Raw genomic sequence first — 27,044 nt, 5'->3', positions numbered from 1 at the left:
CAGCTGTCAATGGAGAGGAAATTATTTGCGCCCGAGGAAACAAGAAACGCAAAATCACAGCAAGTGAAAGCGTGAGGTTTTCAGTTCGTCAGATTTAATTCTTATTTGCCAGCTCCTGGGATGGGACCTGGGAAAGTTAGTCCTCTGGGCACCAGCGTGGTCTTGAAAAGGGAAGCAGACAAACTGGCGATTTCAATACTATATGGTCATTACAATGCTAGAGGTAGGCAGGGTGTACAGTGCAAGGGAAGATGAGAACAGCTGCCTAGTTCCACATGCCAGTTACTCTATTAACATTATTCCACTTAATTTTATTTCCTGATTCTGAAAGGCAGATACTGATATCCCCACTTAAGAAATGAAGCAGTCTTACAGAGATAACCAGCTTGCTTGAAAGAAGCATAGTATCATTTACTGAGAAGAAACAAGATATAGTTTGGCGCTGGGACAAAGGGAGGTGAAATGTTGAGTATCACCATCTTAAATTTGACCTGTCAGTCACTATTGGATAGAAAATCTGATTTAACCAGATAGTGATGACTAGTGATTTGTTTCAAGGGATAATTAAGTAAAATGATAAGAGCATAAGACTTAAAATGGAGCAATTAAGAATGCTAGCATTTGATAAAGAAGCAGAGGACAAGTCTATAAAGAAAACAGGGGTGATCAAAGAAGTTAATCCTGAAGGCTAAGGAATGAGAGTAAACGGGGAAATATGATGGAAAGACCACAAGGCAAAGATCTGGGACTGCTGGTACCAGTACTAACAGAGTACATCTCCTCACTCTATATTCACATCCCTGTTTGCAAAATGGAAGAAGAGGTGTGTGGGGGGGGCGGGGGCGGTAAAAGTGCTGGTTATAGCTGCTTGTTAAGGAACTCGAGGCAGGAATAGGGAGACCTGAGTATAACAGAGGACAGCAGGGTTGGGAATTAAGCTCACACTGTTTCAGGGTTAGGGATATAAGCTGTCTGCTGCAGTCAATGACTGAGGGTTCAGCAGGGCTTCCAACAAGGCAGGACAAGGACCAAGCCACCACCTATACAGCAGGGGACTGGTCAGCTTTTCTGGCAGAAAAGGTCAAGGGTTGAGTAGAGTCTTCAGCAGAGCTGGGAAGTTGGGTGTTCCCCAGCCTGTCACAGGATCCCAGCCAGGGCCAGAGCAGAAACCCTCACCCTGCAGCTCTTCATTCAAACAGGACTCATGACAGCCATGGGTTACCTAAGGAGGAAGTGGGAATCAGATTTGGGTTTGTTGGAACCAGCTCTGACAGATTACCTTGTCACCCTATATCTGCATTCCAGAGGCTATCCCACTGTATTAGAACTGTGTCCAAATCCATCTTAGCCCTTGCCATATCTGTACGACAACATCACCAAGCTTCCCTTCCAACACTCACATCAAAAAGTCCTGCCCCATGCTGCTGGTAGAGTCTTGGGTTGAGAAAGCCAAGAGGCGGTTGGCCATTGAGAATTCGGTGCTCATTTATCAAGGAAAGGATTCCCCCAAACACTGGAGTAGAGGCCTGCAAGATGTAGGTGCAAGGAGAGGTCAGGATTTCAGAGTGACTGAACTTTTTGGGAGGGATGTTTAAAAGTATCAGAGGTCTTTGAGGAGTCAGGGGTTCTGGGAGACAAAGTCTTGGGGACAAAGGGTGAGAGTAGTTCCTGAGGAGGTCTGGAGCCAGGCTGATTCTTACCGAGGTTCCAGATACCCACGGAATGGGTATACTGTTGCTGACCACCCAGTAGCCATCAGAAAGTGCAGCAACATCTGGATACGCACGGCCACTGGCATTGAAGTAACTAGATGGTGGCAGGTGGGGGCTAGATTTCAGGAACTGGGCTACAGCTTCTTCCTGAAAGGCATTTCTGAGTGTTGGCCTGTAGCTAGCACAGTAGCTTACTGAACTGAAGATCTCCCAAGCCCTTATCTAGCCACTTGAACATGCACATACCTGGTATGAAGGCTTTGGGAAGACATTGCTGAAGCCGCCACCACTGATATAGTCAACTACCTCACTTGTGACTCGGAAAGGGTTCTGGAAGGAAGTGCCTCCCACAGTGGTGACATAGGGGCTGAGAGAGAAGACACCATTCAGATAGTAGGGGACACAGGAGAACTCTAAGATGTGTGGGGATGGGTGAGGATAGTCTAGATCTTGCTGGAGGGGTGGAAGCTGTGGGGAGGCATGCACACAGGATTGACTAAGAGGATTTCAGCCCTCACCATGGGCTGAGCTGACTATGCATAGTTTTATCTACAGAAAACCCACCAAGTCTGCCACTAAGATGCACAGGGACTGAGAAGGAAGAATACTGGGAGCTGTGTCCCACTCAGGAGACTAGGGGCTTAACCTACAGAAAGAAGGGAGTACAGCAACCAGGGCAGGTAAGGCTGAATGCTGAGCCATAGGAGCACCTGGTGGGTTCAAAGGCAAAGATTATAGATTACAAGGTCACAGGTAAATGGTAGTTGGGGCGCTTACCTGGAAGCCGGGAAGCTAGGACGGAACCGGTGTCTTCCAGAGACAGACCAACACCCAGCCCCACTGTCGCCTGGGAGAGAGGCAAGTTTGGCATTGATATTAGTTGATCAGAGCTTGGTATGTAGGTTCAGATGCCAGAGAGAAATTTGGGTATCAGCTGTTACTGCAGGAGGTCAGAGTTTAGAGGTCATGTCAGTGGTCCCTATGGAGGCTCTGAGTTCAGATTACGATTCACTGTGGGGTCAAAGCTTCCATGTTGGGTGGGTAGCTGGGAGGTCTAAGTTTAGGAGAGGAGGTCACCTGAGGCAAAGAGCAGGGTGAGACCCCGAGCGGCAGCTTTCATGAACTCGGTGTTGACCCGCTGGATGTAGGCACTGCTGAGGGAGTCTTCATCATCGCCATAGCTCACAGTATGCACATGTGGCAGGGCTGACTCGTTACTGAGCAGCAGGAGCCATTGCAGGAAGGGTTCCTGAGCCTCGTGGCGGCCTAGATTTTTTTTTTTTTGAGAGATGGGCATACAGGTAGTCATCGGGATTTCAGGGTTTCCTTTTAGCTCATGGCATTTTCTTGGAATCAATAGCCACCTCCAACCCACCTGCCCCCACAGCTGGTCCCCTTAGCAGTACCAGGGTTACTGTAGACCCATGTGGAGATGTTGGCTCCAGCACTCATCAGGTACTCCACATCCAGACTGGCCTCAATCCCAGCCCGGCCCCGGCCCTGTTTTCCAACTATGTGGGATACTGATGCCTGGTGTACAAAGCTGCCACCAAAGAGGTGCATGAACTCTGCCAGGTCTGAGTCATGGAAGTACTGCTCCAGGAACTATGGAGGGAATGAGAACAGAGATCGTGGGTGAGAGGGTAAGTCCCAAGGTGGTAAATCATGGAAGTCACTTTGGGGGGAGGCTGTTAGACCCACAGAGCTCTCTCTGCTTGGCTCACCTGGGCACAAGCCTGGCTGTTGTTGGTGGTGCCAGAGCCCACATCTTGTGCTGTCAAGTTGTATCGTTTACGAATCACAGATGGAGTCACTCCCAGGTGCAGGCCAATAGTTCCTGCCACTTGTGGCACAGGGCGTTGCCTCAGGGACGATGTAGGGGGAAAGCGATGCAGTCCCCCCACTGTGGAGAGGGGTCACGCTTGAGATCTTATAGACTTCAATTCCAGCTTTACCACTAACTGTACCCCACATCTAAACTTCTCCAGCCCCTGGGTGTCCCTTCCCCAACTCCCACCAAACCCACTGGGTTTACCAAAGTCCACATGAGCTGCCAAGGCCTGAGGGAGCTGGTAGGGAAGTAGGGACCTTACAACACGGGTCTTTGCAGGTCCCCCCATGTAGTGATGAAACTCAGCCCCAGGGAGCAGCAGCTCTGCCTGTCTGAAGGAGACCAGAAAACAGATCAGAAAGCATGGAATGGAGCAGAGGCTGCCATCAGAGCATCACATGTCAGTCAGCCAGTGATCACCTGCTCATGCATTAACTCCTACCCATAAGCTCTCAGAAACTCTTAACTCCCTCCCACAGCGGGTGACTAATCTCCTGAAGGGATGATTGGTGTCCTCCATAGGGCAATCATTCCCTCTCACCGGACGCTCAGCCAGCAAGTCAGAAAGTCCTGTGTGGTCACTGAATGGCAGTTCTGGGCTCCAGCTGCCAAGAGCCATTTTTGCACTGTGCGGAGGGTCAATGGTGATGGCCGGATCAGCTCAGCCACATCCTCTAGGGCTAAGTATTTTCCTGTAAGGATTCAGAAGAGGATCTTGCCTTCATTCATTGCTTTCTCAGGTTACCTCTTTGGGCCTCAATCAGGAGACAGCAGGACTTGTCAGGGAGGGTTTCCCAGGCTCTGGGTATATTTTAGGGTCAGGGGAAAAAAAGGGTGGAGAAACTTAAAATTCCATGGCCAAGAAATATAGATTTACCCTAAAGGCCAGTAGGTTGCAAGTGCTGTACCTCAGCATGCATTACTATGATCGTAAAAAACAAATGAAGTTAATACATTTCCATTTTCCATTTTGTTTATTGCCCATAAGTTTTCAAAACTTTTGGAACCAATTATATGATAACATCTAATTTAACTCAGATCTTCATACTTGTTGATTTTAAGCTTAACGTGATGGTGAGTCAGTGTTTCCTTTACGGCGCCATGCACACTAGTACTAGTATTCTTAGGTACTACTTAGTACCCTCCCCCACCCCATACACCCTTCACACACACACCCTCTGGCTGCTGTGGAGGACTTTAGCTAGGGGAAGGATACAATCTAGCTTGGGAGTGAGGTTGAGGGGAGGAGACCATAGATGAGTGGGGGAGGCTAAGCAGTAGTATAGGAGAGAGAATAACTGAGCTGGCAGCAGCAAAGGTTGGCCAGAAGTGGACTACTCCAAAGGTGATTTAGGAGTTGGAACTCCTAAATAGAGGGGGAAATGGGTAAAGTTTTCAGGATGGGGGACAAATTTGAGTTGATGAGCACTTATATGTATTAGGGGCTGTATTTCCTCATTTGTGTTGTTGCTGGTAAACAGTAGTGTGAAATTGAGTCTAGATTTGATCATAAAGACTGCTTGTAACCACAATTACTCTTTGGGTTTTTTTTGTACCGGGGATCAAACTCTGGACCTTGTGATTTTGAGGCAGATAGTGCCACTGAGCTAAATCCCTGGCCCTGCTCTTTGGTTTTTAAATTGAGGAACACAGAAGTTTTGTAGGGGTGGGGGTGGGGAGCGTGTGAGTTATATTTGGATAGTTAAGTTACAGTTCATCTTTGTTATGTACATTTACTAACTCTCCACGAAGAATGTAATCATTATATACTGCAAACATGTACCAATAAAAAATTTCTAAAAAAGAAATTCCTCAGTGATGGTCACCACCTTTCATTTGCCTTATATCACCGCCTTGTCAGGTACCAACAGCATGACCCTGACATCTTCTACACCACCCCATGCCCACTTCCCTCTGTTCCTCCACTGCACCCCACTTCCTGCCCTCAGTCCCAACAAGCACCGTAGCGAGGAGAGCCAGGATCCGACACAGCCTGCACCAACTCTGAGAGTCTCTTCAGGTTCTGCTGTCTCAGGGCAAACGTGAGACTCAGCTCTTCTGCAGGGTCCACGCGGCCCAGGGACACCCAGCCAGGGGGCAGCCTGTAGGGTCAGGAGTCAGGAACATGGCCATGGTTAGGGTTCGGATGGGAAATGGGTCACAGATTAGGAGCTGGAACTTTGGGTAGGACCCAGAAGTGGATATGGATCCCAGGAGGTGAATGACACCTCCTGGACTAAACCTGGAACTTCTATGGAGTTGGTACCTGGAGCTGGTACAACAGTGAGGGAAGCCAGGACCAGGACAGTAGGTGCAGAACAGAGCATGGGTAAAGGGGTGGTTAGAGCTAAATCAACTCACGTCCGTTGCTGGTCAGGCTCCGGGCTGTAACTGCATTTGCTGGCGACAATGAGGGCAAGAAGCCCTAGGAGGCTGCAGAGATGGCAGGTAGGTTTTAGTTGGGACTGAATTGTCATTATATTTCTACCCTCCAATACGTATTCCTCCCAACGTGATCCCCTTCTCCTGGGCCCCCTGATTTCTCACCCAGCTCGTAGTCCCATTCCACCTTTCTGCTGATCTGCTGTCACATGATGGATCACATGAGCCGTTTTCCACCCATCCCCCACCTCCCCGCCTAGTAACTGGTGAAGATCCTGGCTCCTCCCTCTCAAGTGTGCGGTTCTGAGTGCCGGGAAACTGTGGGGCTGGGGCTGCCATAGAATTTCCCCCTCACTACCTAGTTAAGCACTGCTTATCCTCGGACTCCCCACCTCCGTGAGGACCCCTCCCCATCAGGAAAATAATCTCAGAGTTTAGATTTCCTTTATAATATGGAAACTATTACATAAAAGTGGTCTGCTTCATACACTTGAAGCAAGAATTTATACTGAAATAAAGCAAGCAAATCACCCAGTAGAAAGTCTGACGTGGCAGACTCAACAAATGTGAGCTTTTATTTTAATGTGGATATTCAGTGGCTCTAAGGAAAAAAAAATCACTTTACTTGGCTTCTTGTATCCACCCTCATCTCTTCAGATGTCAGGCCTAGAGCCCTACAACCTCCACTCACCTACCCAATGCCTCTCAGTCTTGCTATAGCCAAGCACCTGCTGACCTCTTGCTCAAATTAAAGGGAAAAGATTGGCCAAAGAGAGGGGATCTCAGCCTCAGAGTAGGCTCCTAAGATCCCAGTGCTCTCCCCACCTAGATGTCCCCAAGTTCCCCAGCCCTCTGTCTCTTGAGGTGTCCACAATAATGTGCCAGGTGACTTCCAGCCATTCCCACAGAACAGAGCCGGAGGCTGGATACAAACTGCAGTTTATTAAGGCTCCAGAGTGAGAATTGGCACTTGTTCTGGGCAGGGGCAGGGATGTCAGTGGAACCCAAAGGAGCTGGGCCCAAACAGTTGGGAGGTACCTCCCTCATTCCCCGATCCCCCAATAAATAAAGTCTCTGCTCCATCTCAGGGTGCTGGTGCAGGCAGGAAGTCCTCACTGAGAACCCAGGGCTGCTGCCTCCTTCGTATTTCTCCCCACACTGGACCTGGCCCCAGGTCAGTGATCAACAGACCTTCTGGTCCCAGTGCTCTGAGGGGCTGGGGTGAAATGTGGGACCTGCCCCCACTGGAGGAGTTTGGGGTGGAGAGTTGGGGCTTGGTGGTGGCCTCCCCATGGCCAGTCATGGTCCGAGGCTGCCCAGGGCAGGCTCAGAGTGGGGCCTGCATTGGGGACACTGTGCGCATCCCAGGTCGGGGCCCAGCCTGGGCCACAGCTAGATGTGCAGCTCTGTGTCATCAGGTGGCTCCAGGCCGGATTCTGCGCTGAGGGCCGAGGCTGAGGGGCCCTGCGCCACTCCAAATGGCGACACAACTGGTGAGCGAGCAGCCAAAGGAGACAGCGAGGGTGAGAAGCTGGGGGACATGGCAGCAGAGGACAGGGAGCCTTCATGGCTGATGGGGGAACGGTGAGAAGTCGATGGGAAGATGGCCCGGGCTGCAGCTGTGCTCGCAGGCTTGGGAGGCACAGACTTGGCTCCTGGGTGGGCCACAGCAGTGATGAGGGGTGGTGGGTCAATACGGGGAGCAGGGGGACATGGCCGAGCTTCATCCTTGAGCCGAGCGATCTCTGTGAAGACACTGGCCAGTGGTTGGAACTGCGGGCACCAGCTCAGCAGGTAGTCCCAGTTATAGCTGCCACGGAGCTCCTCCTCGCCAGCCACAATAGCCGTCAGTGCACCTGCCACACATGGCTTGCCATCTGCTGGGAAGCCATAGTCCCCAGTGGGTGCGGGGCTTAGGCCACAGCCTCCCAGGAAGGCTGTGGCAGTGGCTGGGGGTCCCTCCTCCCGGTACAGAGTGGTTCCTGCACCTGGCAGCAGCAGCCCTGCCTTTCGGCCCTTATACCAGGTGTCAGGGGCAGGTGGCTCACAGGATGTGTCACTCAGTCCATCTGCATCCTGCTGGATACCCGAGTCAGGGCCACGGGCAGCCAGGGAGGAGGCCACACTGGCCACACGGGGGAACTCGTTGATCATGCGAATCTCATCATCCTCTGCAGCCTCTGCTGAGCCTCGGCCACTTGAGTGTGATGGGTCCAGGGAGCCACCACGGGGGTAGGGTCCTCCAGCTCCTGGACCACCATAGCTGGGGAGAGTCTGGTGATACAAATGCTCTGAAGGCGGTGGACTGGGTGGCTCCCGGCCCAGCTTCTGCAGAGAACCACTGGCTAGGGGTGCTGCCTGTGACATTGGGCCGGGGGCTGCCTCAGCCTTTCGGTTTCGAGCTCGAACCAGCCCTAGGACCAGAGCTGCTAGTGCAAGCACCACTACAACTCCCAAGGAGGCTGCCACAGCCCCCACCAACAGTAGGTTGAGGTCAGGTGCCAGGCCCAGTGCAGTGTGGGTGATATCCACAGTCACAGGCACTGTGGCACTCCGGGAACCAGGCAGAGGTCCTCGAGCTACTACCTCCAGCCTCAGCTCCCGTGGCGCCTCACGCCGGGTCCGGCCCCCACCCCCAGAAGTGGCTGTTCCGCTGCCTGGTGCCCGACTGTCCACCCGAAGGTATAGGGCACCTGTAGTCTGGTTGATACCAAAATAAGGGGAAGAAGTGGCAAGGGAATAGAGCACCAGGCCATCGGCACCTCCATCCTCATCTGTGGCCTGCACATGACCCAGGCTGTGGCCACGCTGGGCACCTTCTGGCACTTGGAAGTGGAAAGCTGGAGCCAGGAATACAGGATCATACTCATCCTCTCCAGTCACTAGTACTGACACAGTGACAGAGGCTGAGAGATTCCCAGCATCAGCAGCACCCACCAGCAGCCGGAAGCTTCCTGTGTGCTCATAGTCGAAAGGTACTCGTGCCCGCAACTCCCCTGTTGAGCTGTTCAATGCAAATGCCTCACGACCCTCAGGCCCTGGTCCAGCCTCCAAAAGGCTGTAGCGGAGCCTCCCAAAAGCCCCAGCATCCCCATCAATTGCATGCAGCGTGGTCACAAGAGTGCCTGGAGGCTGGTTCTCGGCCAGGCTGGTACTGAGTAAGTTCAGTGGGAAGGCTGGACCATGGTCATTCACATCCTGGACTTCAACTGTCACTGGAGCCAAAGCAAAATGTGTCCCAGCAGGATCAGCAGCCTGCACTACGAGCTGGTGTCTAGCTTGGGTCTCACAGTCCAGGGGGTGGGCTAGTCGCAAGGCTCCTGAGCTCTCATCCAGCTCAAAGAGCCCCAGAGGGTCACCTGAGCTAAGGGTAAAACGTACAAGGCCATGAGGGCCAGGGTCAGCATCAGAGGCCTCCACGTGCAGCAGCTCAGCTCCAACTGGCATGTCCTCGGGTACTGTCACACGGTAGGATGCTTGGGTAAAGACAGGTGGGTTGTCATTGACATCCAGTACAGTGACAGTGACTGGCACAGCTGAACTGCGGGATGGCTGGCCCCGGTCAGCTGCAGCCACGGTTAGATTATATTGTGTCAGGCTTTCAAAGTCTAGAGGCTCAAGCAACACCAGGCAGCCCAGTGCTTGAGGACCTGGTCCGACACCCTCACCAGCCTCAGCCAGCCGGGGTTCTAGCTGGAAGACTCGGCCGCGGTTGCCACTGATGATGCTGTAGTCCACAGTGGCATGAATGCGGCTACCATCAGCATCTGTGGCCTCCAGGGTGAGCAGGGTGGACCCCGGGGGCAGATCTTCACTCACAGCCACACGGTAGAAGGGCAATGTGAAGCTTGGGGCATGGTCATTCTGATCCTTCAGCTGCACATGCACTGTGGCCTGTGCTGCCCGGACTGGAGCCCCATGGTCCCGTGCTTCCAGCACCACGTCCACCACTCCTGGCCCCTCATGGCCCAAGGCCAATGTTCCCATAGTTGTGAACAAAGTTCCTGATTTGAGAATGGAAGAGAAAGAAACACATTCAGAAGTGGGTGTGTGTCAGTAGAAGAATTGACTCTCACGGTCTAGGGAAGGGCTTGGAAGTCAGACTCTGGGAAATGGCCAATGTGCTGGGAGAGTATGGAATGGTGCCAAGGATTCAAATTCAGGAAACAACTTCTAGACATGCAGTCAGAAAAAAGCTTACTGTATTAAAGACAAGGGGGAAATGTCCTCCCTGGGTCAGAGATCCAGGAGACAAGATTTTAGGTAATAAATTCTAAGAATTAGGTCCAAATATGGTCCAACATGGTCAAAGATAAAAGTTCTGGGAAAGACCTACCATTGTTTGGGTCAACATTGAAGCCCTCAGCAGGGGAGGCTAGGTGGTAGGAGATGTGACCATTGGCACCTGAGTCCCGGTCAGTGGCAGAAACGGAGAGAATGGCACTGCCTGGGGGGGTGTGTTCAAGTAGCATTACCTAAGGTATGAGGAAAAGTGTCCTTGGTCAGGTTTCCCAGCTACCCTGCTGCTCCCACTACCTGTGTGCTGGAGCTTGGCCCCATGAATCCTACTTAGTATCTATTTCAGCATGGAGCCCATTCTCCATTGTTTTCTATTTGAATGAGAACTGCCCACCTTCTCCACTTTCTGGCCAAAAGATGAAGCACTGGAAGATCAGTCTGAGACAGGACACTCTTTTGTCCAGATCAGAGTTTTTTTTTTTTGGTACTGGGGATTGAACTTAGGACCTTGTGCTTGCCAGGCAGGCACTGTGCCACTGTGGTAAATCCCCTGGCCCAGATCAACTCTTTTTTTTTGGTACCGGGGATCGAACTCTGGTCCTTGTGCTTGCGAGGCAGGCAGCGGAATCACTGAGCTAAATCCCTGGCCCCCAGATCAACTGTTAACATCCAGTCCACCCCAACCACTCTGGCTCTGTCACATCCCTCTAACAGTACAACCTGGTGCCCAGATGTGGGGGCATCCAGGGGAGCTGGTACCTGGTAGAGGCTCTGTGAGAAGGTAGGCGCATTGTCATTGACATCCTCCACCAGCACCGTGAGGTTGGCCTGGCCCTTGTGAGGTCCATCATGTGCCAGCAGCTGAAGGTGGTAGTGATCACACTGCTCAAAGTCCAGGGGGCCCGTGAGGGAGACACGGCCTCCATAACGGCCGATACTAAAGGGATCCTGGGGCCCAGATGGGCTCAGCACATACCACAGTACTGGTCCGGAGTCCACATCATTCCCTGTTACCTGCGCAATCTCTGAGCCCAATAGTGCATCTGCAATACACAAGACAGGTGTGTTTGGCAGGGTTCCAGGAACCCCTGGAGCTTTAGGGAGGATACTAGTGCCTCTCGGCCAGCTTTGATACCTTTAATTTTCCCCAGCTCTCACCTTCTGACACTCGGAGCTCCCAGGGCTGCGGGATGGTGGGACGATTGTCATTGGTATCAATGACCATCACTGTCAGGGTAGCTGAGCCCACTAGGGCTGGGCTTCCTCTGTCTGTGGCCATCAGGACAATCCTGGACATAGAGCACAATCAGGAGGCTGGACCTGGGGATAAGAGGAAAGCCTGGGAAGAGCTAGGAGGACTCAGGATAGAGTTGGGCTTTAGGGGATTTCAGGGTATGGCTAGGGGCTGAGGGAGATGCAATGCAGAGCTTGAAAATAAACAGAATAAATAGAAATAAATAGGATGGGGTTTTGGGTTCACAGAGGGCAGGTCTCACCGTGTTTCAGCCCAGATCTCACGATCCAGGATGGCTGTGGTGGTGATAGTGCCTGTGGCTGGGTCTACGTGGAATAAGCCCCGTGCTGGCTGGGATGCAGCCAGACTGTAGGATATCTGTCCTCCAGAGCCTTGATCCAGGTCATCTGCCTCCACCTGGTGAGTTTAGGAGGTTGCTGGTACTGGAGTGGCTACAAAGAAATCTGACAGCCCTTGCCCCCCTCTTTCCATCATGCCCCACACCTGCAGCAGGGGTCCCTCCAATGGCCGAGACTCTGGTAGGAAAGCCACATAGTGGGGCTGCAGGAAACGGGGAGCATTATCATTGGTATCTTGCAGGGTCAGGGTCAGCACAGAGAAGGCAAAGGCTCCTCCACTCTCTGCCTGCAGCACCAGTCGCAGCCGTGGGCTTGTCTCAAAGTCCAGGCCCTCTGCTGAACGAACTGTGATAGCTCCTGCGGGAGGCAGAGTGCATCAGTGACAGCCCTCTTCCTTACCCTGAAGCCTCCCACTGAGGCCCTTTACTCAAAGGCAACCCTTCCCCCATCAACACTTCCTCTGGCCTGAAGAACCTGCTTCCCCAGGAGCCTGTCCCCTCACAGAGCCCCTGCGCCCATTCTTTACCAGTACTAGGCTGGATGGAGAATATCCCTTTCTCATTCCCACTGAGAATGCTGTAGGTAATTGGTCCATTTGAGCCCCCAGCATGAACAGCTTTAGGGGAGATGACAGGAGTCCCTGTAGAGAGGATGTTATTTGGATTGTGAGCACTACAGGAGTTTGGGGAACATTTACAATTAGTATCCCCAGCCTACCCAGGGATATACATCTGGGACACATAGCTAGGGACTTACCTGGGGGTGCATTCTCACGAAGCACAGCCTCACTACTGGCCCGGGGAAAGCGGGGTCCACGCTCAGACTCCCCCTGAAGACCAATAATGACCACACCAGTGGCAGAGCGAGCTGGACGGCCAAGGTCGGTAGCCACAATGAAGAGGACACGATCCCGGGGGCCTAGAGTTACAGGTGAACGGGCCATACGGATTTCACCAGTGTAAGAGTCCACAGTGGTACCAGGAGGTGGTAAGCCTGCCAGTCGGTACAGAATGGAGGCATTGGCACCAGCGTCACGATCTTCAGCTCGAAGTGTGCCCAGAGCCAGAGTTGGGGTACTAAGGCTGGGACCTGGGCGGGGTAGGCGCAGACGTAGAGGACTGGTGGGGAAAGTGGGTGCATGGTCATTGACATCGCGCACTGTGATGGTGACAGGCACCGTGGTGCTCAAGGGTCCAGCAGCTGCACCATCCACAGCACTCACAGAAAAGGCATAGCTGGAACAGTGTTCTCTGTCCAGTGCTGTGGCGGTGCGCAGCTCCCCAGAGGTAGGCTCCAGCAGGAAGGCTCCTGCTGTACCTGTACCCAGGTAGTAGGTCACATGGCCATTGGCCCCAGCATCAGGGTCGTGAGCCTGCAGCTGCATCAGCAGGGTCCCTGCAGGTGCATCCTCAGGCACTTCCACTGAATAGGCAGGCACAGGAAAGGCTGGAGCATGGTCATTGGCATCCAGAACTGTCACTGTCACAAGCACAGTGGCACTGAGACCTGGCTGTCCTCCATCCCGGGCCTCTATCCGCAGCTGGAATGCTGGCTCCACCTCTCGGTCTAGTGGCCTTCTGGTACCAAACTCCCCAGAGTCAAGATCTAGGACAAAGGCTCCTGATGGGTCCCCATCTGCAGAGAAGGGTAGGTGCACATAAACACATGTGTCAGCCCACGAGGATCAGGGTGATTTATAGGCAACAGTAGAGAGAAAATGGAAGGGCGCTGGAAGAAAGATAAAGAAAGAGAGAAATAGACAAAGAGAAAAACAGAGAAACAAACAAAGTTTTAAAAAAAAGATACTATAAAGCAACCATTATTACTCAGTCTGGGAATACCCTGAGACTGTGTCATATACACATGGTCAAACTATTTTTATGGACCTTATATGCTTTTCTTTCATTCTTATTGTCTCACAAATATACAGTGGACAGCCGGGGATTTAGCTCAGTGGTTCCGCCGCCTGCCTCGCAAGTGCAAGGACCCGAGTTCGATCCCCGGTACCAAAAAAACCCCCGAATATACAGTGGAGTTTACAATGCTACATGATGTGATGACACCATCACGTGGTTAATGAAATGTGTGCTTATGTATTCTTTATTTTCTAGAATATTCTTGGTAGAAAGCTTACAGCACGAATATGTGTATTTTTCAGACAGTGTACTGGCTACTTCCAGTTACACCTATAATCTCTGCAACCTTAAGACTATCCAACAAATTGTTATTTGAAATCCTAACAATTCCTGTGCCTGTTCAAAATACAGCAAGCAGTATACTTCAGTGGCTTGCTTCTCAATAATATTTGAAATTTTTCTAAGTTTTAATATGCAACACTGTCTATTGATATAATCCACATAAAAATTCTCTAGAGTTCTTAAAAAATAAGGATATTAAGGGTTCTTGGGGCCAAAAAGTTTGAAAACCACTCCTCTACATGAAGGAACAAACAGCAAGATAAAAACAGAGGCACAAAAAGAGATATCCAGATACACTGATATATGCATGAAAAAAAAGGTGGAAGACATAAAAAGAGGAGAAAGAAGACCAAGACACATTGACAGAAGCTGACAGCAGCCAAAACGGAGCAAGGCAGGGGGGTGGGTGCTGGGTTAGTGGGTAAGGGATGGTTCTCACCCACGATTCGGTACTGCAGCTGGCCATTGGCTCCCACATCTGGGTCGGAGGCCCGAAGTGTGGTAAGGGTCTGGGGGTCCTGGCCCTCAGGCACTTCCAGGGAGAGGTGGGCATTCCCAAAGGTTGGAGCATGATCATTCTCATCCTCTATAGCCACTCGCACTGTGACATGAGTTAAGAGGGGGGGCGAGCCCCTGTCCCGGGCATATACTGTGGGAAAACAAAAGCAATGAGATCTAGTTTGCCTTTACCCCATGGAGAAAACTATACCACACTGTGTTCATACATGTTCACCAGGTATACATAAGCTGGAAAACATCTCTTTACATAACCCAGGCACACACATGTATTTGCATAGTAACAAGTGTCAAAAGATAATCTTTTCCTTCCCATCTGCTATGCTTGGTATATCCAAGATGAATCTTGGATTAGTGGTGGTGTAACAGAAGACACTAACAGAGGTATCAAAAGGTCTGGCTCAAGCCCCAGCCCTGCCACTTCCAAATTGTGTTGCTTCAGCAAGACACTCAGTCCTCTGATACTCAATATTAATATGGTCCTCTATTAAATGGCTACAGTATAATCTAAACTAGGCCTAGAAGGCATAGCCGTGACAATATAAATTTAAGAATTTGTCTGCTCAGTGATGACAACCTAGAAGTCAGTACATGCTGCGTCACTCTTGAAGGTCCAAAAATATAACAAGCTGTGCTATAAAAGGTGGAAAACTTCTAGAAGATAGTACTTTGGGGTTTCTGCCTATGTTTATAACACCGGTGGCTTTTGGAGTCTTGACAAAGTACCTGTCAGGTTGATCTCCTCCTGTTCCTCACGATCCAGGGCCCGCAGGGTAGTAAGAACTCCTGTTTTCGGGTCCAGAGAGAAATTCTCACCAGAGACGCCTCCATAAGTCACTTGCCCATTGGGCCCTGAGGAGGGACAGCATGGAGGGTGACCAGAAGGCAAATAGATGCTTCATTCCCCCAGTCTATCCCTCTTACAATTCATCCTCCCAGATCTTACCCAGGTCTGGATCGGTTGCCCTAAGAGTAAGCAGAGATGTGCCAGGAGGGCTGTTCTCCCGCAAGAGGACGCTGTAGTCCTGCTGCTGGAAAGCGGGTGCCTCGTCATTGACGTCAACGACACTGACCGTCAGGAGCTGAGTGGACGATCGTGGAGGAGAGCCATGGTCTGAGGCCACCACGGTCAGGATGTGCTCAGCTCGCTGTTCCCGGTCGAGGGGCCGCACCACGGACAGTGCTCCTAGGGGAGCAGTACGGCAGGATGGTAGAGACCGCAGCGCTCCCTCCACACTGGCACCCTCCTCTACCCCACCCACAAGCTCAACTCTCACCAGTGCTTGAGTGAAGCCGGAAATGGCCGTCCCCGCCAGCTGCCAGGCGATAGGACACGCGTGCGGCCTCCCCCAGGTCTGGATCCCTTGCTACCAAATGCAGAGCTACGGGTCCAGACGGCTGATCCTCCGGGAGACGCACGCGAGAAGGAGAGGTGAAGACTGGCGAGTTGTCGTTTTCATCTGTGACAAAGACGCGCACGGAGACGCGTGCTGCTCGGCGGCGGCTGGCGTTGGCTGGCCGGTCCGTGGCCTCCACGAGCAGCAGCAGGGTGGGTGTGGTCTCCCGGTCCAGGCCCCGCGGCGCGCTGAGCGCCCCGGTGCGCGCGTCCAGGCGCAGGGCGGGCACCGGCGGCTCCTGGCGCAGCAGGCGGTAGCGCACGTCGCTGTTGGGGCCCGGGCCGTCGGCGTCCGAGGCGCGAAAGGTGTACAGAGCTGCGCCAGGCTCAGGGTTCTCCGGCAGCGCCAGAGCCAGCGGGTCGCGCGCGAAGGCCGGCGCGTGCTCGTTCTCGTCCTGCACGCGCACCTGCACTCGCAACAGTCGCGCGCCTGCGCCTCCGGGGCCCTCTGCGCGTACCGTGAGAGCGCGCCAAGCGGGGCCGGCCTCAAAGTCCAAAGGCCGCGCCAAATACAAGCGCCCAGAAGCCGCGTCCAGAGCAAAGGTGCCCTCAGGATCAACGCCACCAACCAGTGTGTAGGTGAGTCCTCCCACAGCCGCTGGCTCCGGCGGCGCCACCGAGCCCAACAAGGATCCAGGCTGAAGCCCTTCAGCTGCAGTTACAGTCAGGACCACGGGCACTGGTGCCGCCGGGTCGGGCTCTGAGAGATCCGGCGGAGGCTCTGCCACGCGAGTCGAGGGAAACACCTGTAGTGGATTGGGGAGGTCAGGATCAGGAAGACCAGGGTAAAAGCGAGTCAGCGCTGGCTCTTGGGGTAGCAGAGAAAATGGTCAGAGTAGCCTGATAAGAGGGCCCAGGGACCCTGAGAAGCTGGAGCTACTGGAGGGGGTTCCACTGTAGCAGCCAAGGGGGAAGTGGGCATATTGTAGGAAGGGCAGCCATACCTGAACCAGAAGCTGGAGGCTCGCACTCCGAGGAGGGCTTCCTTGGTCGTGAGCACTCAGTGTTAGCACATAGTGGGGCCGCTCTGCTCGGATCAGGGATGCTGCAGTGTGCAGCTCCCCTGAGTGAGGATGCAGAGAGAAGAGCTCTGAGCCAGGACCTGGGAACAGCCAGAGGGAAGATGAGGGTTTGGGACCTCAGTAGGTCCAGCCACAGGAACATGCCATCACCCATCAGTAGACACCCTTCTCCCCACTCCCCTACCAGTTAGTGTGTACAGGATGGTCCCATTTTCCCCTTCATCTGGATCCTTGGCCTGCAGAGTTGTTACCAGGGTTCCTGGAGGTACACGGTCTGGTACCTGTGGGGACAAAACTCACCTACAGTTGTCTCCTTTCTGTTTTGAAACAACTCAGAATGGAGGTCTTCTCATCTGTGTGTGGGCAGAGTCCCTTTTCTGCTCTCACACCTGTACCCACAGACAGTCTCTTTTCCCTATACCTACAGCTCTACGGGGAGACCCCTACCCCCTCTCACACTTCTTTAGGATAGGGTTCTGCAACTTGACATACCTGAATAGGGAGGCCACCACCAGCAGCCCCTGACGCCTGCAGGAAGGTAGGGCTGTTGTCATTGAGGTCCAGCACCGCAATGTGCACGGTGCCTGTGGTGCTGTGGGGTGGGCTCCCCCCATCCTGCACCTGCACCAGGAGCTGGAAGCTGCTCTGCTGCTCTCGGTCCAGGGTTTGGAGTGTGGTCACTTCTCCTGGGAGTGCAGGGATCATGTATGGGATGTTTAGAGATTCAGAGCCTGAGAACTACATGTAAGAAGCCAGGGCTGGGGAATGTGGGAAGGAATGCCAGGGCTAAGCACCAGGCTAAGTCAGGATCCGGGCTGGGAGCTGGGGATTCTACCTGGGTGTTTGCCAGTGTGGGGATGAGGTTGTAGGGTCTCAGAATTTGGGTCCCAGTGCTTACCTGTCTGGGGGTGGATGCGAAAGGCCTTACTATCCTCTGACAGCTGTCGCAGACTGTAGGTCAGACGTCCATTAGGTCCAGAGTCTCGATCAGTGGCAAAGACCTGGCCCACACTGGTTCCTGGGGGCTGGTTCTCAGCCACAGATAAGAAGGTAGGCTCTTCAGACAAGCGGGGACTGTGGTCATTCTGGTTGAGGATGCTGACCCTCACGGTGGCTGTGCTTGTCTGTTGCCCCAACTCAGCTCTGGACCCAGATACTGCCATTATCTTCAGTGTGTATAACTCCTGGGACTCACGGTCCAGTGGTGCCTGCACCCACAGCCACCCACTCTGTGGCTCCAGGCCAAAGGGGTTACTTGCTCCATCTGCTGCAAGGTGATAGGTGACGGGGCTCCCATCTGGTGCCTGAGCCTGCACTTGTAAGACCTGAGTTCCAGGGGTGGTGGCTGAGGGCAAGTCCACACGGTAGCTAGGACTATCAAATCGAGGAGCCAGCCCACGCGTTCCTAAGTCCTGTACTACGACCCGAAGTCGAAAGTGGCTGGTACGTGGTGGGGAGCCCCCATCCCGGGCCTCCAGCTCCAGCTCATGGGCTGGCCCCCCTAGGGGTCCCAGAGGTCCCATAAGTCGTACATGGCCTGTGGCAGGGTCCACAGTGAAGGCTCCATCACCTCCAGCAAGCAGGGTGAAGGTGATTCGACTGTTAACACCTGAGTCAGGATCCTGAGCCCGTAGCGTATAAATTGGTGTCCCTGGGGCAGTGTTTGGTGGCAGCAGTACCGTGTCTTCAGGTGCAGGGAAGGCAGGGGAGTTGTCATTCACATCATCCAGCAGCACACGCACGCGGGCTGCAGCGAAAGCTGGAGGTACTCCACTGCCTGCTCGAACCTCCAGTTCCAGCACAGATCCCAGAAGCTCCCGGTCCAGAGGGCGAAGTGTTTGTAACAGCCCTGAGGCTGAATCTAGGGAGAAGAGTCCCCGAGGATCCCCGCCTGATAGGGCGAGAGTCACAGGCCCCAAGCGACCTATAGAGGAGGAAAGTAGGTCAGGAGAGGGAAGGGGCACCTACTGAGTCAGGGTACAGATTCTGATCCCAAGAGGGCCTGGATGGTACCCACATCTGTGCTTTTCAAAGTAGTGTGAAGAGGTGTGCAGGTGCAGAGCAGTTGGATGGCGCTAGGGTGACATCCAGATGCCATAGTGTTTTGTACTGGGGCTTTCTGAGGTGTGATACTCTAAAGCACCTTGAGATGGTGCTGGAGGGCTAAACTGGGATACGTGAGTGTGGCACCTAGTGGTTAGAATGCGAAATGATACCTGGTGGGTTGTGCGCCTGGACCACGCCCACACTGGTGCCTGGTGCTACATCCTCTGGCACAGAAAAAACATACTGTAGTTGTTCAAATATAGGTGGTGTGGGGGTTCCAGGCACAATGCTGATGTTGACTCGGGCACTGGTTTCTGCCTTCAGTCCACCTCCGTCCCGAGCACCGATCTCCAGCTGCACCACAGAATTAGCCCGTCTGGCCAATGGCCAGGCTACTGTCAATAGCCCTGGAGAAGGCACAGAGAGAGACATATAAAGGAAAGAACAGAGAACGGGGAGGCAATGCATCATTCAGGCAGGTGAGGAGAGGGACCTGGGGGAAGGACCTGGTATGGAAGGATTCTTACCTGAGTGCTCATCCAAGGCAAAGAGCGGGGGGCTATTGCCAGCCAGGATGTGATAGGAGAGTCGTCCATGGGGTCCTTGGTCAGGGTCATGGGCACGCACCCTCAGCACAGCTGTGCCTGGTGTACTCTGGGCACTCAGACTGGCAGCATACTCCCATGGATAAAACTGAGGTGGGTTGTCATTCTCATCTGACACGAACACCTTCACATATACCATGGACTTCAGGCCTCCCTGGTGGGACATGAAGCATAGGTCAGGTGGGCCTTGTTTGGCCCTGGTAAGTGTTCTACCCCAATGTCTCTGCCCAATGCCTGCCTACTCACCCCATCTACTGCCGTCACTGTGAAGTCAAAGCTTGAGGGCCCCTGGTCACGGTCCAGGATTCGGGTTGTGCACACGTCACCACTGTGGGCATCAATTCGGAACGGGGGAGGCCCAGAGGCCCCAAGTCCAGCACCCAAGGAATAGGACAGGAGGCCAAATGGACCACTATCTGCATCTGTGGCTGTCACCTGAGGAGAGGCTGGGGTGAGTGATGTCCCCTCTTGTTGACCAGAAAAGTCAGAGGAGGTGGCAATTAGAAAGAGCAGCCAGTGCCGAGTCCCTAGATGGTGGCTGCCCAGAGGGAACAAGTAAGACAAGGACCAAGATCCAACCCCAGCCCAGACCTCAGCACTTGGTTAGGTTCCTGAGAGACTGATCTCAGGATAAATGGTAATACATAACCTTGTTGGATGTGTATTTCTGTTTGAAGATACTTTATTTAACATATACTACTGATTTTTTGTTTGTTTGTTTCTGTGGATCAAACCCAGGGAGGCTAGACAAGTCCTCCACCACTGAGCTACACCCTTAGTCACTTTTTGATTCATTAACATTGAACTCACAGGCTCTAACACTGTAACTTATGCCTGAATGAAGCTTATTTAACATGTATTTTCTTTGTAAGACATATCACAGCCTTCTTGTGCTTAGGGAAACTAGACAGCACTCTTAGCAGTACATTTGGGGACTGTTTTAAATAGCAAAATCATTCAGAAAAAGCACAAAAACGCAAAAGCTGTGGCATTAAATAGACCTCAAACAGGATATTTTTTTCATGGTGCAAGAGCTGAAACAAAAAGTCAAAGCATCATCTTTTTTGACCTCAGCTGGGAATGTGCTCGTTGGGTGATTCAAATTTTTCATTGCTCTGCACATGTCTGGAAATGACTGCAAAAGTGCTGCATGTATTGATTTGGGGGTTACAAATAAATTTTAGAGAATCAGTGAATAACAATGACCAACTGCACTTACAAAAAGCAGTGCTAAGGCACTGTAATGTCAATTCCAGGTGGATCACAGGAAGTTAGTACCCTCACCAAGTCTCCTAATCACCCCAAGAGGAGAGAACTGACTCACCAATAGGATACTGATTAATATTATAGGTCTAATCTGCACTGAGCTTGATTATAACAGAATGAGAACCAATCATTATAGGATGTGCTCTTTGGATTTATGGCCGTGGCTCATGCACCTTTAGACTAGGATATGGCCAGGTATCCCCAGTAGATGCTCTATGCTTACTTGTTCATTAAGTAAATGGATATTCTGATCATCCTGATTTGTAACAAAACTCTCTTTCATCCTAAGTTTTATACATTGGGTACACATCAGGCCCTCAATAGTGGGCTCACTAGTGCTGACTGCTGCAGGCTGTGACAAAGTGCTCTTTGTGAACAGAAGGACCTTAGGGTCATGATACACTGCAAGAGGAAGCTGGAGAGTCCTTTTTCTCAGCCAGAAAATGTGCTCAGAGAGAATGCTGGCCAAGGATTTCTGATTGTTGCCCATGCCCATTGTTTACCCTCCTGAGACACCCAGACCCTGCCACAGCTGAACCTTGGAAACAGCGCCTGCTCCAACTCCACTGTGGCTATGGGGCCGGATATCCCAGGAGACAGACTTCCCCCTGCATCAGTCTTGTGGGCAGCCGCACAGCTGCGGCACCATCTCCAGAAGCTGTTAAAGACCTCTGCCCTCTGACTCGCTGCAGGAAGAAAGCAATAAACAGTGGTCAGGGGAAGTTGTCAGGAACTGACCCAAAAGGTGCAGGGGCCACTGACTGGAAATGACCAAGGCAGAAATGAGTGTCCTGACCTGTACAGCTCCTGCTCAGAGGTTTCACTTGCAAATACACAAGTTTCCATTTTCAGTAGGTTCTCAGCTCTGCTTCTCAGTCCAACCTTAGTCAGCTCCCTCTCCCCTTCTGCCTCAAAGCTGTAATAAATCTTATCCCTCTCCTCTTGTCCCCTCCCAATCCCTGGCTCTCATGAGATGCACTATTTCAAGGAGAAAAGGAAAGCCTTCCATCTGTGAACTGTCTAAAAATCCTGCCAGGCTCTAAACTTACTGCTTATGCCTATCCCGATCTCCTTCCCAGGTGCACATCCTGTTTTGATATTTGACTTGACAGTTTCCTGCTTTTTCTTCCCACTGCTTCACCATCACCTCGTTTTTCTCCATCTTCCTTTACTGTGCTTGTTTCATGCACTATTGCTCCTTGGAATCTCTCCTTGACCTCTTCTCACCCTGTATGCTCTCTCAGGGCCTTCTCTTTCACTTCCCTAGCTTCAGCCATCATCTGTTCTTTCAAACTGGACCACACCCTTAAATTGCAAACTTATATATCCAGATGCCTGCTCAACATCTCTATTTGGATGTGTTCAAAACTAAACTCATGATCATTCCAAACTTGCTGTAATGACTCTTCCACCCACACTGCTGCTCAAGCCAAAAATCAGTTACTCCCTTTTCCTCAACTGGTATATCCATCAACTGGGGTCTTAGTAAGTCATTGTCTCTCCTATTTGTCTGTTTCTCTCCATTGCCATTATCACTATCCTGATTTTGTCCTGAATTATTTCTCCCCTGGACTATTGTAATTCCTTCCTCATAGGAGTCTGATCCTCCAATCTGTCTTTTATCCCAGGGTTTCTTTTTTTTTTTGGTTAAATTCTTTTATTGGTACATTTTAGTTATACAATACAATTACATTTCTCATTGGGAATTGTACCTTTACATAATGCATCTTGGTTCTTATTTTTTCCCCATTCCTAGCCCTCCCTTCACCCCCTCCACCATTCCCTATTTACAAAGACTTTATTTCCATTTTTTCCATTTCTCATCATTTTTCCTTTCCCTTCTTTCCTTTCCCCTGCCCCTCCCACTACCCCTACCTCTTTGGACCTTTTCTTCCTATTTTGCATTATCGATTATTCATTCTAATCATTGGTACATTTTAGGTATACAATATGACATTCATCATTGGAAATTTGCACCTTTACATAGTCTCTCTTGGTTCTTGTTTTTCACCCTTGCCCAGCCCTTCCTTCAACCCCTCCATTCCTATTTACAAAGATTTTGTTCCTATTTTTCCATTTTCTCATATTAATCCCATTCCCTTCTATCCTTTCCCCTAGCCCTCCCACTTCCTTCCCCTTTGCTCCTTTTCTTCCTATTTCACATTACCTATTATACATTTAGTCCTTATTTACACTTTCAGTTTCTCACACCAGAGAAACTATTCGGTATTTATACATGTGTGTCCTATTTATTTCACTTAAGAGTATTGCCTCACTGTGCATCCACTTAGCTATAAATGTCTCTAATTTCTCATTTTTTATGGCTGAGTAGTACTTAGTACTCCATTTTATAAAAAAAACCACATTTTCTTGATCCAGTCTCCAGTTGATGGGCATTTGGGCTGCTTCCAAGTTTTAGCTATCACAAATTGTGCTGTGAACATGGGCGCACATATATCACTGTGGTATGATTCTTTTAATTCTTTGGGGAAGATCCCCAGCAGTGGAATAGTGGGGTCAAATGGGACTTCCAGTCCTAGTTCTTTGAGGTATCTCCATACTGATTTCCACAGTGGTTGCACCAGTCTACACTCCCACCAGCAGTGGAGCAGGGTTCCTCTTTCCCCACAGCCCCGCCAGCGTTTGTTATTGGTTGATTTCATGATAGCAGCCATTCTTTCTGGAGTGAGGTGGAATCTCAGCGTTGTTTTCATTTGCATCTCTTGAATGACCAGTGATGTTGAACATTTTTTCATGTATTTATTTGCTATTTCTACTTCTTTGTCTGACATCCCCTGCTCCTGGGCAGGAAGGATTAATGTAGTGAAAATGGCCATACTTCCAAAACTGCTATATAGATTTAATGCAATTCCAATTGAGATCCCAGCAGTATACTTCATGGACCTTGAGAAAACAATCCAAAAATTCATTTGGAACAAGAAGAGACCCAGAATAATAGCAAAAGCAATTCTAGGTAACAGAGACATGGCAAGGGGTATCACAATCCCCAACCTGCAACTATACTACAAAGCTACTGTAATAAAAACAGCATGGTACTGGCAAAGAAACAGACCTGAGGACCAGTGGAACAGATTAGAAGATGCAGAAACAACGCCAGACACACTCAGCCATCTCATCTTCAATAAAGGAGCCAAAGGCCCTCACTGGAGGAAAGACAGCCTCTTTAATAAATGGTGCTGGAAAAATTGGGCTTCAACTTGCCAAAGATTAAAACTAGACCTATATCTCTCACCATGCACTAAGCTAAAATCAAAATGGATGAAAGATCTAAATATTAAAATAGAAACTCTGAACCAGTTGGAACAGAGGTTAGGTAGAACTCTTGAAGACATCAGTGTAGGAAAAGATTTTATGAACAAAACCTCAGTTGCCTGTGAACTAGCACAAACAATGAACAAGTGGGATCTCTTCTTATTAAAAAGCTTCTGCACAGCAAGAGAAACCACCAGCAGTGTGAAGAGACAACCCACAATGTGGGAAAAAATCTTCACCTGCTCTTCCTCAGACAAAGGTCTACTATCTCGAATCTATAAAGAACTTCAAAAGATCAGACCTCCCAAATTTAAAGACCCAATCCGAAAATGGGCATCTGAAATATCCCAGGGTTTCTTAATATTGATACTACTGATTTTTGGTCTCTCTCTCTCTCTCTCTGTGCCTCCTCTTCTTTCTTTTCTCTTCCTTCCTTCCTCTCTCTTTCCTGCTCCCTTTCCTTCTCCCTTTCTTTCTTTCTTTCTTTCTTCCTTCCTTCCTTCCTTTCTCTTTCTTTTCCTTCCTTCCTTCCTTCCTTCCTTCCTTCCTTCCTTCCTTCCTTCCATCTCTCTCCCTCCCTTCCTTTCTTCTCTCCCCCACCTCTCTTTTGATGTGTGTGCCTGGGTGGTATTGGAGAGTGAACCCAGGGCCTTTTCACTAAGCTACATCCCCAGCCCTTTAAAAAAATTTTTTTTGTTGTTTTGTTGTTACTTTGTTTTGAGGCAAGGTCTTGCTGATTTGCTAAGTTCCCAGGCTGAGCTCAAACTTGCAATCCTTAGCTTCCCAAAGTGCTGAGATTATAACCATGCACCACCATACCCAGATACTGCTGACATTTTGAACCACACGATTTTTATTGTGTGGGCTGTTATATGCCTTATATGATCATTAACAGCATCCATGGCCTTTACCCACCTGATGCCAGTAGCATCCCAATAGTTGTGACAATCAAAATATCTCTAGACATTGTCAAATGTCTCTTCTAGGTAGCCAAATTGTCCTCAGTGTGAACCACTGATTACACTAACTACCATTTGAGAAAACACATCTGACCATTTTACTCCTCAAAAACTTCAGTATTCCTTATAGAAAAGAGGTTGGCTCCTCACTGTCTGACCTACCTGCACATTCTCATCTCATACTCTCCCATCTCACAACCTAAACTTCAGATACTGACTGTCCCTGAAAAAGGCTTTCCCACTTCTCTGTGCATGTCACCCAGCTCAGAACTTTTCCCCTGTCTAGCTCCCTCATAAGCACCTGCTTATTCTTCATGCCTCAACTGCAGGGTCCCTTCCTCTAAGAAACATTCATACTGCCTATATCCTTGTTGTGAAAGCTTCCTTGTTGCAATACACTGTTCCTTTGCAAATGAATCCCTTCTAGACTATAAACTACATGAGAAGGAGGATAGGAGTTGACTCCTGTTCATTATTCTGTTCTGTATCCCAAACAGACTGGCACATTGTAGAGACTCAATAAATATCTGTTGAATAAATCAAACATTAAGACCTTGTGAAAGTTATGAACCCTCAATGGTCATGTTAACCTTCTTCATGGTTACTAATTTTAAAACTCCAGGAAATTACCTGGAGAGTTGCCCCTTTGCTTCAGGAACTAGTGAAGAGGAAAGAAGTTTGGAAGCAATAATCTATTGGTCCTGGCCAAGAGGGTGAATGAACACAGGGGAGAGTGGGTGGTGGGAGCCAGACAGCAGCAGGCAGGCAAATATCCAGTCTGGCCATTAAGACAAGGGATCAGCCAGGCTCTAGTCTGGAAGGCTAGGTCAATAAGCAGCCCTGAGGAGAAACTCAGCGGTCCAGTGGACTTCAAGCACCAGTCTCCTAAGAGCCCTCCCTGATTCAGTCTTCTCTCCAATAGCTACACTCCATGTTGCAGCCAAAGTGATCCTTCCAAAAGACATATTTGATTTGCTTAGAGCTCCTCATTAGCTTATGATTTTAAAGATAAAGTCAAACTTTTGGCCTGGCCCGTCTACTATTGTGTTTTCTTCCCCCCCACCCCAACTCTTACTTATCAATACAGTTGAGGCTAACCTGAACAAGTCTCCAGAACACATCATGGTGTTTACTCAGCAGGTCTTTCTGTAGGCCTACCATATGCCATAGCACTGGCTGCCAGCATTATCTTCCTATTTAGACTAGAACCTGCCTGGGAACAGGAATGTCTCCTTTGTCCTCTGGGCACAGCACAATGCCAGGGAATGAGTTGTCACTTATCTACTGATCCAATCTGTCCTTCACCCTAAAACCTGGTTATCTACCTTAACAAACAATCTGATCATCCCCTTCCCAGGTCAAAGACGTTTTGGCAACCTCCTTTGCTTTCCAAATAAAATCCCAACCCTTCACCACATTATGTCTGAAGATTTTAACAATGTGATCTCAGACTGCCCCTCCGGGTTCATGTTCCCTCCATGTCTTTCAGACCTGACTAGAAGCTAGTCTGCGCTTCCCTCAGTCTGTCAAGGACTCTTGGATCTTCTCCTAAGAGGCCTACCTCTGCACATCAGGATCTCACTGGATAGTTCTTCTCTCTCATGCTCATACCTGAGCCCCAGTGTCTCATCAAATCTTAACTTCAAAGGCAAGGTCAGAGATGTTTTTCCAGTATACCCAGCACTGAATTCAGCATGGAGGGCTCCATAAATGCTGGCATCTCCCTTGGGGGACAGGAGCCATGTGGATGTGCAGAATCTGTATCTCTGAGACTTAACAGACTTTCATTCATTCCATTTTCCCTCTAATGTAATCTTAATCTCCTCAACTGCCAAGATTACTGGCCTCAGTTCTTGCACCCTACTTTCTCATCTTGTTACTGATGACCTTCTGCACAGACTTTGAAGATCACAGGATAGGATCAAACCCTCTGGTGTAAGTCAGCATCAACAGATGCAGCTTCAAGGCTTGGATCCGGTTCTGAGGTCCCCTATGACTCTCAGACC

General features: G+C 50.5%; 2 protein-coding genes across 7 annotated transcripts in view; both read right to left on the bottom strand.

Annotated features, from left to right (window-relative positions):
* Positions 1-72: 72 nt before the first annotated feature.
* On the bottom strand, positions 73-6,184 carry Tpp1 (tripeptidyl peptidase 1). Of its 2 annotated transcripts, none has more exons than XM_004863411.3 (13): positions 6,091-6,184; positions 5,905-5,976; positions 5,506-5,645; positions 4,085-4,235; positions 3,748-3,875; positions 3,437-3,615; positions 3,119-3,317; positions 2,790-2,978; positions 2,490-2,559; positions 1,959-2,079; positions 1,701-1,859; positions 1,401-1,526; positions 73-1,222 (listed from the first exon to the last, which is right to left on the bottom strand). In XM_004863411.3, exons 1-13 carry the CDS (start codon positions 6,105-6,107, stop codon positions 1,082-1,084), a joined length of 1,692 nt encoding a protein of 563 aa, XP_004863468.2. In that variant the 5' UTR covers positions 6,108-6,184; the 3' UTR covers positions 73-1,081. The 2 variants fall into 2 exon arrangements, with proteins under 2 accessions (XP_004863468.2, XP_012920485.2); XM_013065031.3 differs by having other exon boundaries at positions 3,748-3,871; positions 6,091-6,131.
* A 663-nt stretch (positions 6,185-6,847) lies between these two features.
* Dchs1 (dachsous cadherin-related 1) overlaps positions 6,848-27,044 on the bottom strand; it is a 36,249-nt gene continuing 16,052 nt past the window's right edge. For all 5 annotated transcript variants that reach the window (XM_021243248.2, XM_087211806.1, XM_004863412.4 and 2 more), the window contains 19 exons: positions 19,787-19,975; positions 19,463-19,694; positions 19,106-19,342; positions 17,788-18,813; positions 17,382-17,575; positions 17,074-17,170; positions 16,812-16,969; positions 15,749-16,613; positions 15,418-15,657; positions 15,198-15,323; positions 14,395-14,604; positions 12,514-13,392; positions 12,284-12,397; positions 11,903-12,114; positions 11,661-11,815; positions 11,323-11,453; positions 10,924-11,207; positions 10,262-10,400; positions 6,848-9,929 (listed from right to left, as the gene is read on the bottom strand). In XM_021243248.2, coding sequence (XP_021098907.2) covers positions 7,318-9,929; positions 10,262-10,400; positions 10,924-11,207; positions 11,323-11,453; positions 11,661-11,815; positions 11,903-12,114; positions 12,284-12,397; positions 12,514-13,392; positions 14,395-14,604; positions 15,198-15,323; positions 15,418-15,657; positions 15,749-16,613; positions 16,812-16,969; positions 17,074-17,170; positions 17,382-17,575; positions 17,788-18,813; positions 19,106-19,342; positions 19,463-19,694; positions 19,787-19,975 — 8,100 coding nt within the window. In that variant the 3' untranslated portion in view covers positions 6,848-7,317. The remainder of the gene's footprint in view (positions 9,930-10,261; positions 10,401-10,923; positions 11,208-11,322; positions 11,454-11,660; positions 11,816-11,902; positions 12,115-12,283; positions 12,398-12,513; positions 13,393-14,394; positions 14,605-15,197; positions 15,324-15,417; positions 15,658-15,748; positions 16,614-16,811; positions 16,970-17,073; positions 17,171-17,381; positions 17,576-17,787; positions 18,814-19,105; positions 19,343-19,462; positions 19,695-19,786; positions 19,976-27,044) is intronic.

The sequence above is a fragment of the Heterocephalus glaber genome, unplaced genomic scaffold, assembly GCF_053883595.1.
Source record: "Heterocephalus glaber isolate CG9 unplaced genomic scaffold, H.glaber_assembly_v1.0 deba00001428, whole genome shotgun sequence".
Lineage (NCBI taxonomy): Eukaryota > Metazoa > Chordata > Mammalia > Rodentia > Bathyergidae > Heterocephalus > Heterocephalus glaber.
The sequence above is the reverse complement of the archived record's forward strand: the minus strand, read 5'-3'. Positions and strand labels throughout refer to the sequence as shown.